Genomic DNA, 12,286 nt, shown 5'->3' on the forward strand with positions numbered 1-12,286 from the left:
CTATTTGCTATGAAATGATGGGACCAGATGCCATGATCTTAGTTTTCTGAATGTTGAGTTTTAAGCCAGCTTTTTCACTCTCCTCTTTCACTTTTATCAAGAGGCTCTTTAGTTCTTCTTTGCTTTCTGCCATAAGAGTGGTGTAATCTACATATCTGAGGTTATTGATATTTCTCCTGGCAATCTTGATTCCAGCTTATGCTTCATCCAGCCCAGTGTTTCTTATGATGTACTCTGCATATACGTTAAATAAGCAGGGTGACAATATACAACCTTGACATACTCCTTTCCTGATTTGGAACCAGTCTGTTATTCCATGTCCAGTTCTAACTGTTGCTTCCTGACTGCATACTGTTTCTCAACAGGCAGGTCAGGTGGTCTAGTATTCCCATCTCTTTCAGAATTTTCCACAGTTTGTTGTGGTCCACACAGTCAAAGGCTTTGGCATCGTCAGTGAAGCAAAAGTAGATGTTTTTCTGGAACTCTCTTGCTTTTTAGATGATCCAATGGATGTTGGCAATTTGATCTCTGGTTCTTCTGCCTTTTCTAAATCCAGCTTGAACATCTGGAAGTTCACAGTTCATGTACTGTTGAAGCCTGGCTTGGAGAATTTTGAGCATTACTTTACTAGCATGTGAGATGAGTGCAATTGTGTAGTAGTTTGAGCATTCTTTGGCATTGCCTTTCTTTGGGATTGGAATGAAAACTGACCTTTTCCAGTCCTGTGGCCACTGCTGAGTTTTCTAAATTTGCTGGCACATTGAGTGCAGCACTTTCACAGCATCATCTTTTAGGAATGCTGGTGGAGAACAATTCTGGATGAAATAGTTGGTGGTATTGAGGTTTGACTGCTTTTGCTATTTTTGATTCACTAAAGGGACTGCCTGTGGCCTTTGCCCAGTGTTCCATGTAAGCCAGTGATGCCAAATTGCCATGGGTTTCAGGAAAGCATACCTCAGTGGGTCAGTGAATACGGCCTGGTGCCCTGGCAGCACCATGGGAGAGCTCAGGCAGGCCTGTACTTCACAACCTGTCACCTGCACATCTGTAGCTACCTTGAAAGCCTCTCTCAAGACAGGTAGTCGTGCTTTTGTCAGGATGTAAAGAGAGATGTTCACAGGTTTCTATCGCACAATAGAATGTAGTGAATAAGGAGGTTTCTCTTTAAAGACAAGTGTGAAAATAGTGATATGAGATCCACAGGGCCTGAGAGTTTAAAACAGAGCTAACACCCATGTAGCTCTTATTGTGTACCAGCTAGCCACTGATTTATGTCTTACACGTTACCCCATTGATTCTAACCCATGAGATTAAGTGTCACATCCATTTAATAGAAGAGGGGATGGAAATGTGGCAAGGTAATATCACAATCAAAAGCTGACAAATGACTGAACCAGAATTCAAAACTAGTATGCTTAGCTCCAAACCCATGTTCTTTCCACTACTACACATTATTTCTAAGTTAATCAGTGCTCACAGTGGTCCTTACTCCATTTTAGCTTTCTGATTTCCAACAACCAATGGTTCTAATTATGTGTGAGGCAGCAAAGCATAATGGTTTAGACCATCAACTCCAGTGTCTAATGGCCTGGATTTGAATCCCAGCTCACTGTGGTTTTACATTCTGTGTGATGGTGCATGACTTCAGTTTCCTCATCTATAAAATGGATATGTGATAGTACCTGGGTGCCTCATTCGGTTGTTATTAGGATTATATAATATTTGCAAAGTACTTAAAACAATGCCTGATACATAGTAAGTGCTTTGTAAATATGTACTAAATATAAGGTAAAATTGAAAGTCACACTCAGTCGTGTCCAACTCTTTGTACCCTGTGGGCTGTAGCCCACTAGGTTCCTCTGTCTATGGAATTCTCCAGGCAAGAATACTGGAAGCCATTCCCTTCTCCAGGGGCTGTTCCCTACCTGGGGATCAAACCCAGGAGTCCTGCGTTGCAGGCGGATTCTTCACTGTCTGAGCCACCAGGAAAAGCCCTTAGATTGACCACAAGGGTCAAAATCAAATAGTAGGGATAAGATGAAGGATTGCCACTTAAAATATGTTTCTCCTCCTTCCAGGATGAGCTCAACTTTGGTTGGTCAGATGGGAAACATCTTCAGTTTAGTCGCTGGCCTGAAAATAATGAACAACTTGAAGACTGTGTAGTATTAGACACTGATGGATTCTGGAAAACATCGGATTGCGATAATAATCAACCAGGCGCTATTTGCTATTATTCAGGAAGTATGCTAATTTCAAGTATTTTAACACTAATTGTTATCAGTCTTATGAGTAGTGGAATTCGGGGAAAATGGATTTGAAATCGTGTTTTAAAATTATAAAGCAATTATAATCTTGTCCTTTTTACAACAAAATTTATTGTGAATATTTGTAATCAAGAATTATTATATGTTAAATATTTTGTCAATAATTTGTTATTTTAGATGTATTTTATCTTTATTTCTGTCAACAGATAGTAATTGACCTTTGAGTTTTAAGTCCTTGTTAGCCTCATTTTGTGTACCTTTTTGTTTATGTTCTTATGGAAAACTTATATCTGTGGGCATTCTTTTGTAATTCTTTTCAACACTTCACATTTGTTTTATGAGTCACTGCTAAGATTTATTTGGTTGCAAATAACAGTAATGAGCTCACTTAAGAGACATTTAGATCTTCAGAAACGGGGATAGAGCTGCACCTTATGAGGAAAATGAGTCTGTAAGCCAGAGGTCTTCCACCTCTCTGTTCTGTGGATCTGCACTCTTATCTTTATATACTTTCTGCTTCTCTGCACATAGTGAAACATGGCAACTCTGCAGCTTTCAATTTTAGCCATAACTGGAGATGAATTGACTGTCTGTGAATCCCACTTTTCATATCTGTAGAGAGAATCTGATAGACTCAGCTGAGTCAGATATGCAGTCTCTAGCCCAGTCAGAGAAAAGTGGTTTTACAACTTTCAGGGGCCCACATTTGTGGGTTTGTGGTTAGAAAAAAAGACTGCTTCACAAAGGGAGTTGCCATGAGCTGGGAGAAATACTGTACTGAATGGTCTCTACCACATATTGAATCAGTTTGGTTGGCTTTGAGTAGAGCGTATCTCTATTTGCATCTTTATAAATGTATAGCCTTTTCATAAAATGAAAAAAAAAAGCTGAAATCAGATTTTCTAGGTGTCAGATTTTAAATTATTTCTATTTGCTTTGGTTAGAGCAATAACTTGTTTAGAACATCACATATTTCATAAACATTTAAATATCAGTAACCAGAAAACTGAAGGTGAATTCCCAAGGTTATATTTAGGTACCTATTATTATGTTTGTATGGTTTCTCTGAAGTGGCCCCTTGTATTTGAAGTCTGGCAATGCAGGAAGACAGAAACTGCATTTAACCTAATAACACTTCATTATCCATATTATTCTACTCATTCCACATCAGGGGAAAGAAAATTGTATTAAATAATTTCCTTCCTACAGAAAGCCAGTTAAGAGGTCACATTTTATTCAAGCATAAACAGAACAAGCATCACCAAGTTATTATTCCTTGGCTTCCTGAATATTTCCTACAAATCAGGTCTAATTACTATGAACATGATTTAACATATATATATATATGCAATTAGAATTCTTACCATTAATTCTTTTTCTAGATGAGACAAAGAAAGAGGTCAAACCAGTTGACAGTGTTCAGTGTCCATCTCCTGTTCTAAATACTCCATGGATACCATTTCAGAACTCTTGCTACAATTTCTTGATAACAGAAAATAGATACAAAGTAACAACACAAGATGAAGTTCATTCTAAATGCCAGACACTGAGTAAGTATGTTATATAGCCATTGTATGTTACATTATGCTCTTAAAACAAATGAATCTCACCTGAGTGTATTATAAATATTTCTAGTTAGCAGTAGTAACTAGAACTCAAAAATATCCATCTCCTCATTTCTGTATTGTCAATGACAAAGTATGAAAATTTGTGTTTAGTTAAAATGGAAAGTATATGAGTTCCTTCATTTTTAACCTATCCATTAGAGACCTAGTCTGACTTTACCTGTATAAACAAAGTGGATTCTACTTACAAGGGAAAAGAAATGACATTGAGACTAGGGAACTGGATGTTAAATCAACTCAGGCTGCGGGCAAAGAGGAAATAGGTCAGTCTGAGTGGCTAAAAGCTTAGATAAGCTATAAAGAAGCACCTCTGCTTGAAAGAAATACAGATTTCATACTTTTAGCTCTCAAAGTTATCCAGATATTTCCTATGAGGTCCACTGAGGATTTGTGACTTTTTAACAGTGGACCCATCAACTTTGTAGAAAATAGCTATGGAAGGTATCAAGCCATTATTCCCCAAAGTGTGCTCTGTGGAACACTACTTTTAAGAGGTGTTCTATTTAAAAAAAAAAAAGATTCTTAGTAAAAGAACAAGGATGAGAAATGCTACACATCTTTGTTTCCTGTTAAAACATTATCAAATATACATTAGCATGTACTTTGAGAAATACTGGCGTGAATGAAGTAGTTTAACTTTGGTTAACTGTTGTTTGTAAAGTACTTTTCAATGTAACTCTTTTCTGAGGAACCCCTGAGGAACACACTTTGGGAAATATTAAACTTTTAAAAACTTCCTGTAAAACAGTGATCTCTAAGGAAAAGGAAGAATTTTTACTTTCAGCCCATTCAAGAGGTTTTATTTGTTTAATAGTCTTTGACATTGTATCATTAATATACGTGGATTTATACCAACTCAAGCCTTGTGAGGAGAAGCAAATCAGTGTTTCAGATGCTTTACTCAACTACTAGTTTTCCACTATTCTATGAGACCAAATTTAAGATCAAAATGTTTGAAAACTTCTCAACCTATTCATTGTAGTACAAGATGGTTTTAATTTATATCTCTTATTTTCTACTGTTGTTTGTTTTGAAGTGTATTAAACTGGGAAGTAAAAATTCCTAAATCTATCAAAGTGTTCTAAATAGTTACTTAAATTATTGGCTATTTTTTATTTAACAGATCCAAAATCACATATTCTGAGTATTCGAGATGAAAAAGAGAACAACTTTGTTCTTGAGCAGCTTCTACACTACAAGTACATGGCTTCATGGGTCATGTTAGGTATAATTTATGAAAGTAAGTTGTAAATCTACTGTTTTTTTTCTATATTCATAGTTCATTATGAGCTACTTGTTTATCACACTGTAAAAGTATAGCTTTCAAAGTGTTTGTTTATCAACATACAAAATTATAATTATGTACTTAGTATAACTTACACAGATACCAAGACAGATTTTGTGTCTCTGCCCTGCCACTAAAATACCTTTACCACCAAGCTTAGAGTTTAATGGTGAAAAATTATTTCCTTTTTCCACTCTCCCTCCTAGCAGTACAAGACTAACTAAAAATGACTGCACTCCCACATAAATCTCTAATACTTACTTTATATCTCTCGGTGTATGAGCTGAGTGAGAGTAGAAATACACTTCTGATGTTGCATTTTTGGGTTTATGTCATTGGCTTGGGGTACACATTAGAAAAAGGAGACACATAGTCTGCCAATGGACTAGAATGTTTGAGATTGTAATGCCACAAACCCAAGATATAATTGCTATGAAACTTTTTTAAAAACACAGACTCTAATAATAGGAGAAGTAAGACCAATTTAGAAAGATACTCATTAAGAGGTGTCCTAAAAATCATAAAGTTTTGAAATTAGAAAAAAAAAAAACACTCTCTGGGCATAAAGCCTCAAAAACATACATTTACCCAAAGAGGGGGCTGAATGAGAGGCATAGGACAATGATAGCTAGACGTAAGGTAGACAAAGAAGCTAAATTACCCAAATCTGGCCATTTTAAAAATAGTCTGCTCTTTTCTATCTAACCTGTCTCTTTCTAAAAACCACTCAAGAGTTTCTTGTTTATGGCTTGCAGATGAGTTAACCAAAATTAAGCTATCAAGCAATGACTAAGACTTGGGTTGCCAGCTGAAGATAAGTTCATCATGATAGGATTTAGTTGCCCAAGTCTTTTCTCTAATGATGCTTGAATACTCAGATTTGGGGATGGGAAAAAATGGAGAGGAGCTAGGTAGACGCTTCGCATTTTGGAAAAAAGTGAAAGTGTTAGTTGTCAGTCCAGCTATTTGCGACCCCATGGACTGTAGCCCTCCAGGCTCCTCTGTCCATGGGATTCTCCAGGCAAGAATTCTAGCTTTACCTGAAAGTGACTGAGGAAACAGTGATCCTGTGTGGAGCAGCAGAAACTAGACCCAGGATATAGTTAGAGATTTCAGTTGTACCCTCTACTCTACCTTCTTAGTTATATTTTCAGAAACAACCGAGGACTTCCCTGCTGGTCCAGGGATTAAGAATCCATCTGCCAATGGAGGAGACATGGGTTTGATCCCTGGTCCAGGAAGATCCCACATGCCATGGAGCTGCTAGGCCCATGTGCCAAAGCTACTGAGCTCATGCGCCTAGAGCCAGAGAAGCCACTGCAATGAGAAGCCCATGCATAGCAATTAGAGAGTAGCCCCCATTCACCTCACTGCAGCTAAAAAACCAGTTGACATAAATTGTGCATAGTTTAAGTCCAGTTTTCTACCACTAGTTTTATAACATGTTAATTTTTTAAATAGTTATGTTAATTTTTATCACAATTAAACATACATGTAGAAAAAAAATGAATATTGGATGAAATAACAAAATGTTAAATTATTTCAGGATGATAGAATTGTAAGTAAATTTTAGTTTTCATATGTATAATTTGTACTTTCTAGGTTAAAAGTAAGCATTGTTACTGTTAAAATTGGAAACTATTTTAGAGAAACACACATAAGTATACACAACCTTTAGAATGTTGTGAAAAAAGATAGAAAATTACTTGAGTTTGAGATATTAACCTTGTAACTGTAATTCAAGTCTTAATTTAATCTCTAAGCATAGGAAAAAAAATGTTTCTTTTCTAGATAATTCTCTTATGTGGTCTGACAAGACTACGCTGTCATATACACAGTGGAGGTCAGGAAGACCAGCTATAAAAAATAGCAAGTTTGTTGCTGGCTTGAGTACTGATGGCTTCTGGGATATTCAAACCTTTAATGTTGTTGAAGACTTACTATACTTTCACCAGCACAGCATTCTGGCTTGTAAAATTGAAATGGGTAAGTATGCTAAGGCAGAGTTTCCACTGCAGAGAAAGAGAATGTAAAGCCATTAGCTCCATTAGTGGGCATCATGTAACTGAATTTTTTGAGTAGCTCCCTTGTATTCAGTACCATGAGAAGCACTACAGAGGTTTTAGAGGAAGACACACTCCCTGTTGTCATGGTCTTGATCTCAAGGAGTAAAATGAATGCAGTTGGGAAAACAGCATTAAATGTTTGTTGTTGTTTTATGTAGGTTAGTCTTAGGTTATTTAGTATGTACAGGCTTACATTTGTTGAGAAATCAAGACACCAGTGAACACAGATATAATGAAAACTAAGAATGCATTGAGGAGAGAAGAAAAAACTTGGTTGGGCCTTGAAGGATGGATAAAATTTCTATGAATAAGAAAGTATGTGTGGGTAGTTTTGACAGTCTAGGCTAAAAATGAATTTCTCAACTTTGCCTAATCCCTTAAATAAGTCTACTTTTTAATGCACATCAGGTTTAAATTTTTTACAGCTTAAAAACTGTTATTATGGCCATTCTGCTCTAAGCCCTCTGCTAACATGGAGCCCATCACAGTCACATCTGGGCCCACCTTTTCCCTTCATACTCTTGGAGAATAACTTTCAGATGCACCATTTCTATCAGCAATCTCCAGGAATTCCCTACTATCAGTTATTTTGAGTTCCTGTAAGCCTTTGAGACTTTTTAGAAACCAGTGTCTCTTCTAAATTTCTAGGCTTTCTCCAAGTCTCCATTTTTTTCCACCATTTTTGGTTCGGTAAAGATCTTTTCCTGGCAGGCTGATCTCTTAATTGTCCACGTACAGTGTATACCCTTTCTCACTTGTACCTTTATTTATGGGTTTTTTTCCTGCCATGATGTCTTCTACCTTCTTTCTTTTCTTTTTCTTTTTTTAATAAAACTTTCATTAGAATAGTTTTAGATTTACAGAAAAGTTGCAAAGATAGTGCAGAGAGTTCCCATATACACTGTAACCAGTTTCTCCTGTTGTTGACATCTGTCTTAAGTATGGGACACTTGTTAGAACAAATAAACCAATATTGGTAGATTATTATTACCCAAAGTCCATATATTGTTCAGCTCTCCTTAGTTTTTACTTCATGTTATTTTTGTGTTCAGGAATCCATCCAGTATACTACATTACACTTAGTCATCATGTTCTCTTAGGTTCTTCTTGGCTATGGTAGTTTTTCAGATTTTCTTTCTTTTCCTGACAATTTTGAGAAGCACTGGTCATGTGATTTATAGAATGTCCCTCAGTTTGGGTTGACTGATCTTTTTCTCATGGTTAAACTGGAGTTACGGGTTTGGGGTTTAGGGAAAAAGCCAAAGAGCTAAAATGTCATTCTCATCACATCCTATGAAGGATATATGCTCTCAACATAACTTATTACTTGTCACTGTGGATTTTGACCTTGATCACCTGGGTCAAGGTAATGTTTGTTAGCTCCCTCCACGACAGAGTTGCTCTTCTTCCCAACTCCCATCGCGTACTCTTAGGAAGTTACCACACTCAGTCCTCACTTAGGGAATGGAGAGTTATCTTCTACCTTCCTGCAGTGGGGAGTATCTATATAAATAACTTGGAGTTCTACATAGGAGAGTTGTCTGTTCTCTTCCATCTAAAAATTTATTTAGTCATTTATTCTTATCAGTTTAGGCTCATGGTTTTTTTTATACTTTGGGCTATAATAGACTATATTATTTTAATATTTTCCTTGAATTTTTTCAGATTTGGCTGTTGGTCCTCTTTAACATGGCTTCTGTGTCCTTTTGAAATACCCTCATAATTGTGGTCTTGTTATTACTGTTGTTGTTTGATTGTTTTTAGTTGACTTTCTGGTTACTATATTTCTTTTTAGAACTAATTTCAGCTAACCAAAATCTGGAGACCTAATTTATTAAGCAGGTTTTCTGACTCTCTTAATTCAGATGAATCTTTCCTTTTCTAGTCAGTCACAAGTATTCTAGTGGTTAATTGTTTTGCCCTCATTTCAGGTGGTGTTGTTTTCTGTGCCCAACTAATATGTGAGCTCCTTAAATGAAAGACAGTGTTTATGCCTTTTTTAATCACCCAGACAATTGTAATAGTTAAGAGCCTATTAAATAAGCTGTGGCAATAAGAAAAAAAAAGTATGCATTTGACCTTCTTATAGTCCAATTTTATTTAACTTTTGAAATGGTTGTATGTGCAATATTACCCAAATTATGTATTTTAAATAATTTAAATTTAATCACTAACACTTTTAATTTAAATATTATAGTTGACTACAAGGAAGAATATAATACTACTCTGCCACAGTTTATTCCATATGAAGATGGTATTTATAATGTTATTCAAAAAAAGGTAACATGGTATGAAGCATTAAATGCATGTTCTCAAAGTGGAGGTCATTTGGCAAGTGTTCATGACCAAAATGGCCAGCTTTTTCTGGAAGATATCGTAAAGCGTGACGGATTTCCACTATGGGTTGGGCTCTCAAGTCATGATGTAAGTCTTATTTTGTTTTCCAGAAACTTTCCAAGTATGTTAGAGGGTCGGAAATTTGAGCATAAAATATTAACTCAAAGTATAACATCAGATTAAGTCCTGGGATTGTATTTGCATACCACAGTGCTTTCTATCTTTTCACAATGTAGAACAGATAGAAGACTAGGGCACCTGTCCAGGACCACAGCTGCCCTAGACACTGCCAAGCCATCCTAAGGACTCAGTAGATTAATATCTCAGCAACACCTCTGTAACCTATTTGGGATAGACCAGTGGAGAGCTGGTAAAAAGGGAATGGCTTGGGATCAGAAAAATCTGAGTTCCAATATGAGTGGCAGGTCTTCTATCTATATTTTGGGTGACCACAAGCAAGTTATTAAACCTTCGCAAGCTTATTTCCTAATCTGTCAAATGGAGGTGAAGATATTTTCCTTAATAGAGGATTATTAGCACAAAATTTGTATTGGGGTGAGGACGGATACATGTATACATATGGCTGAATCCCTTCATTGTTCACCTGAAACTATCACAACATTGTTAACTGTCTATACTCCAATACAAAATAAAAGTTTAAAAAAATTATATAAAGTGCCAAGTAAAACTCTTAACTACATCTAAAATATAGATGTATATTTTCACCCCACTTCCCCCTAGAAATTAACACTATTTGAAAGTAATCCTCTGTTGGTAAACATGTCATTTGTGCCACTATTTGAATCCTATTAAGTAGTGTGTGTGTGTGTGTGTATATATATATATATATATATATATATATATATATATATACACATATATGTACTGATAATGACATCTAGTATACAAAAAACAGTCTGTTGAGATTAGAATGGAGGCCTAATCTAAATAAAGTGGGAAAAGTAAAAGGATGGCAAATTAGGATTAAAGAATCAAGGACAAATCAAAAGTAATCTTCCAATATGAATTTCTTGGGAACTATTTTTCTCTTCCAGCCCCTTGCTGCTCGATAACTTCTGTAATATGAAAAAAATCAAGCCAGGGACACAAACCACAACACTGTAAAACATAAAAAACAGTATTTAGAGTAAATGAAGATTGGGATTGTAAACCTGCAATTGTGACAAGTGGAAGCCATTTCCATGTCATCTAATTTCTAGTGTTATGTAAACTCACCCCTAAAAAAAGAAATCTAGAGATAGAGTATAGTAACTCTATCTCTAAAGTCCTATTTAAATTATATGCCAAAGCAAATGTCTCAAATCAGTGCATCAAAAGTAAATCCCTGGTTTTACAAATATGTTCAGATTTATAGTACTTATAAGCAAATAATTAACACTGCATTCCTATACTTCTTAAAGTATGCATGTTCATCTCAATGTTCTTTTGAAGTCATACATATGAATTCAGATTATCATTATTATTCTTAATACAGGGAAGTAAATCAAGTTTTGAATGGTCTGATGGCAGTGCCTTTGACTATATTCCATGGAAAGATAAAAAATTTGCCGGAAATTGTGTTGTCTTGGATCCAAAAGGAATTTGGAAGCATGAAAACTGCAACTCTGTTAAGGATGGTGCTATTTGTTATAAACCTACAGAATGTAAGACTTGATTTCAAATAGCTGTATATTTACTAAAACATGACATTTGTTTTATGTACCTGATTAAGTATGCAAAATAATGTTTATAGATATTAAATAAGGTTTATTCACAAATCCTAGCAAAATAATTTTGATACTTTGTGAAGAGAAACAAATATGATATGCCCATTCAGGGAATTTGTTCTCAAAGATTTTCAACTGATCTGTTACTCAGTGAGTTTTACTCTAGAATTTGTGAATTTTAATTTCACTTAGCAGTGTTTTTCAGAGAGTAAGATTCTCCTTTTTAAAAAAGTGTTCCACAGGATATAGATTTGAGAAAAATCTCAGGTGATTTACCATATTAATGGCTCTGAAAGTTTTTATAGTAAAGAAATGTTTTGTGTAACTAAACATTTTCCAAATGTTTCTACTATAGAAAGTAGAGTGGTGATTGCTGCAGGAAAGAAGGAATGAGGTGTTATTATTTAATTGGAGCAGAGTTTCAGTTTTGCAAGATGAAACAGTTTGGAGGTGGATGGTGGTGATGATTGCTTAATAATGTGAATGTACTTCATGCCATTGAACTGTACAGTGAAAAATAGTTACAGTGGTAAATTTTACATAATGTATATTTTATCCCCTTTCAAACAAAATTGAATCTTCTTGACAGGAATATGAGAAACTTACCACACACAAAAAAAGTGTGAGAGTTGGAAGCAAAGCTCCCTAAAGAACAGTAAGAAAAGAAAATATATGCCATTTAAGACAGGCCATTTTCAGCTTGGACTAGAAACAAATAGACTTTGAAGATATTTGAAGGCATTTCCATATGTTCCCAGTGTATGAAGAATTGTTTTTAAAGCCAACCCATTCATAAAAGTCCACTAGTCCTAGCCATGCATTGGTAGCCAGTGTTCAGCATGTTTTAAATCTAAAGAAACAACACACACCATTGCCTGTGCAGTGATAGAGTAGTCAGCAGTGTATTTTTTGTCAGAGATTCTATTTTCACCGTATGATAGAATCAAGCACTTGTTAGTAGCATCTTCCTCCACCACAA

General features: G+C 35.5%; 1 protein-coding gene across 1 annotated transcript in view; it reads left to right on the forward strand.

The window, feature by feature from the left end:
• The window catches only part of LY75 (lymphocyte antigen 75), an 87,844-nt gene that overhangs the window by 67,382 nt on the left and 8,176 nt on the right, over positions 1 to 12,286 (forward strand). The window contains exons 26-31 of the mRNA XM_020903949.2: positions 2,079 to 2,244; positions 3,650 to 3,817; positions 5,016 to 5,132; positions 6,969 to 7,163; positions 9,441 to 9,667; positions 11,076 to 11,244. Of these exons, the coding sequence (XP_020759608.2) occupies positions 2,079 to 2,244; positions 3,650 to 3,817; positions 5,016 to 5,132; positions 6,969 to 7,163; positions 9,441 to 9,667; positions 11,076 to 11,244 (1,042 nt within the window). The remainder of the gene's footprint in view (positions 1 to 2,078; positions 2,245 to 3,649; positions 3,818 to 5,015; positions 5,133 to 6,968; positions 7,164 to 9,440; positions 9,668 to 11,075; positions 11,245 to 12,286) is intronic.

The sequence above is a fragment of the Odocoileus virginianus genome, chromosome 13, assembly GCF_023699985.2.
Source record: "Odocoileus virginianus isolate 20LAN1187 ecotype Illinois chromosome 13, Ovbor_1.2, whole genome shotgun sequence".
Classification (NCBI taxonomy): Eukaryota; Metazoa; Chordata; class Mammalia; order Artiodactyla; family Cervidae; genus Odocoileus; species Odocoileus virginianus.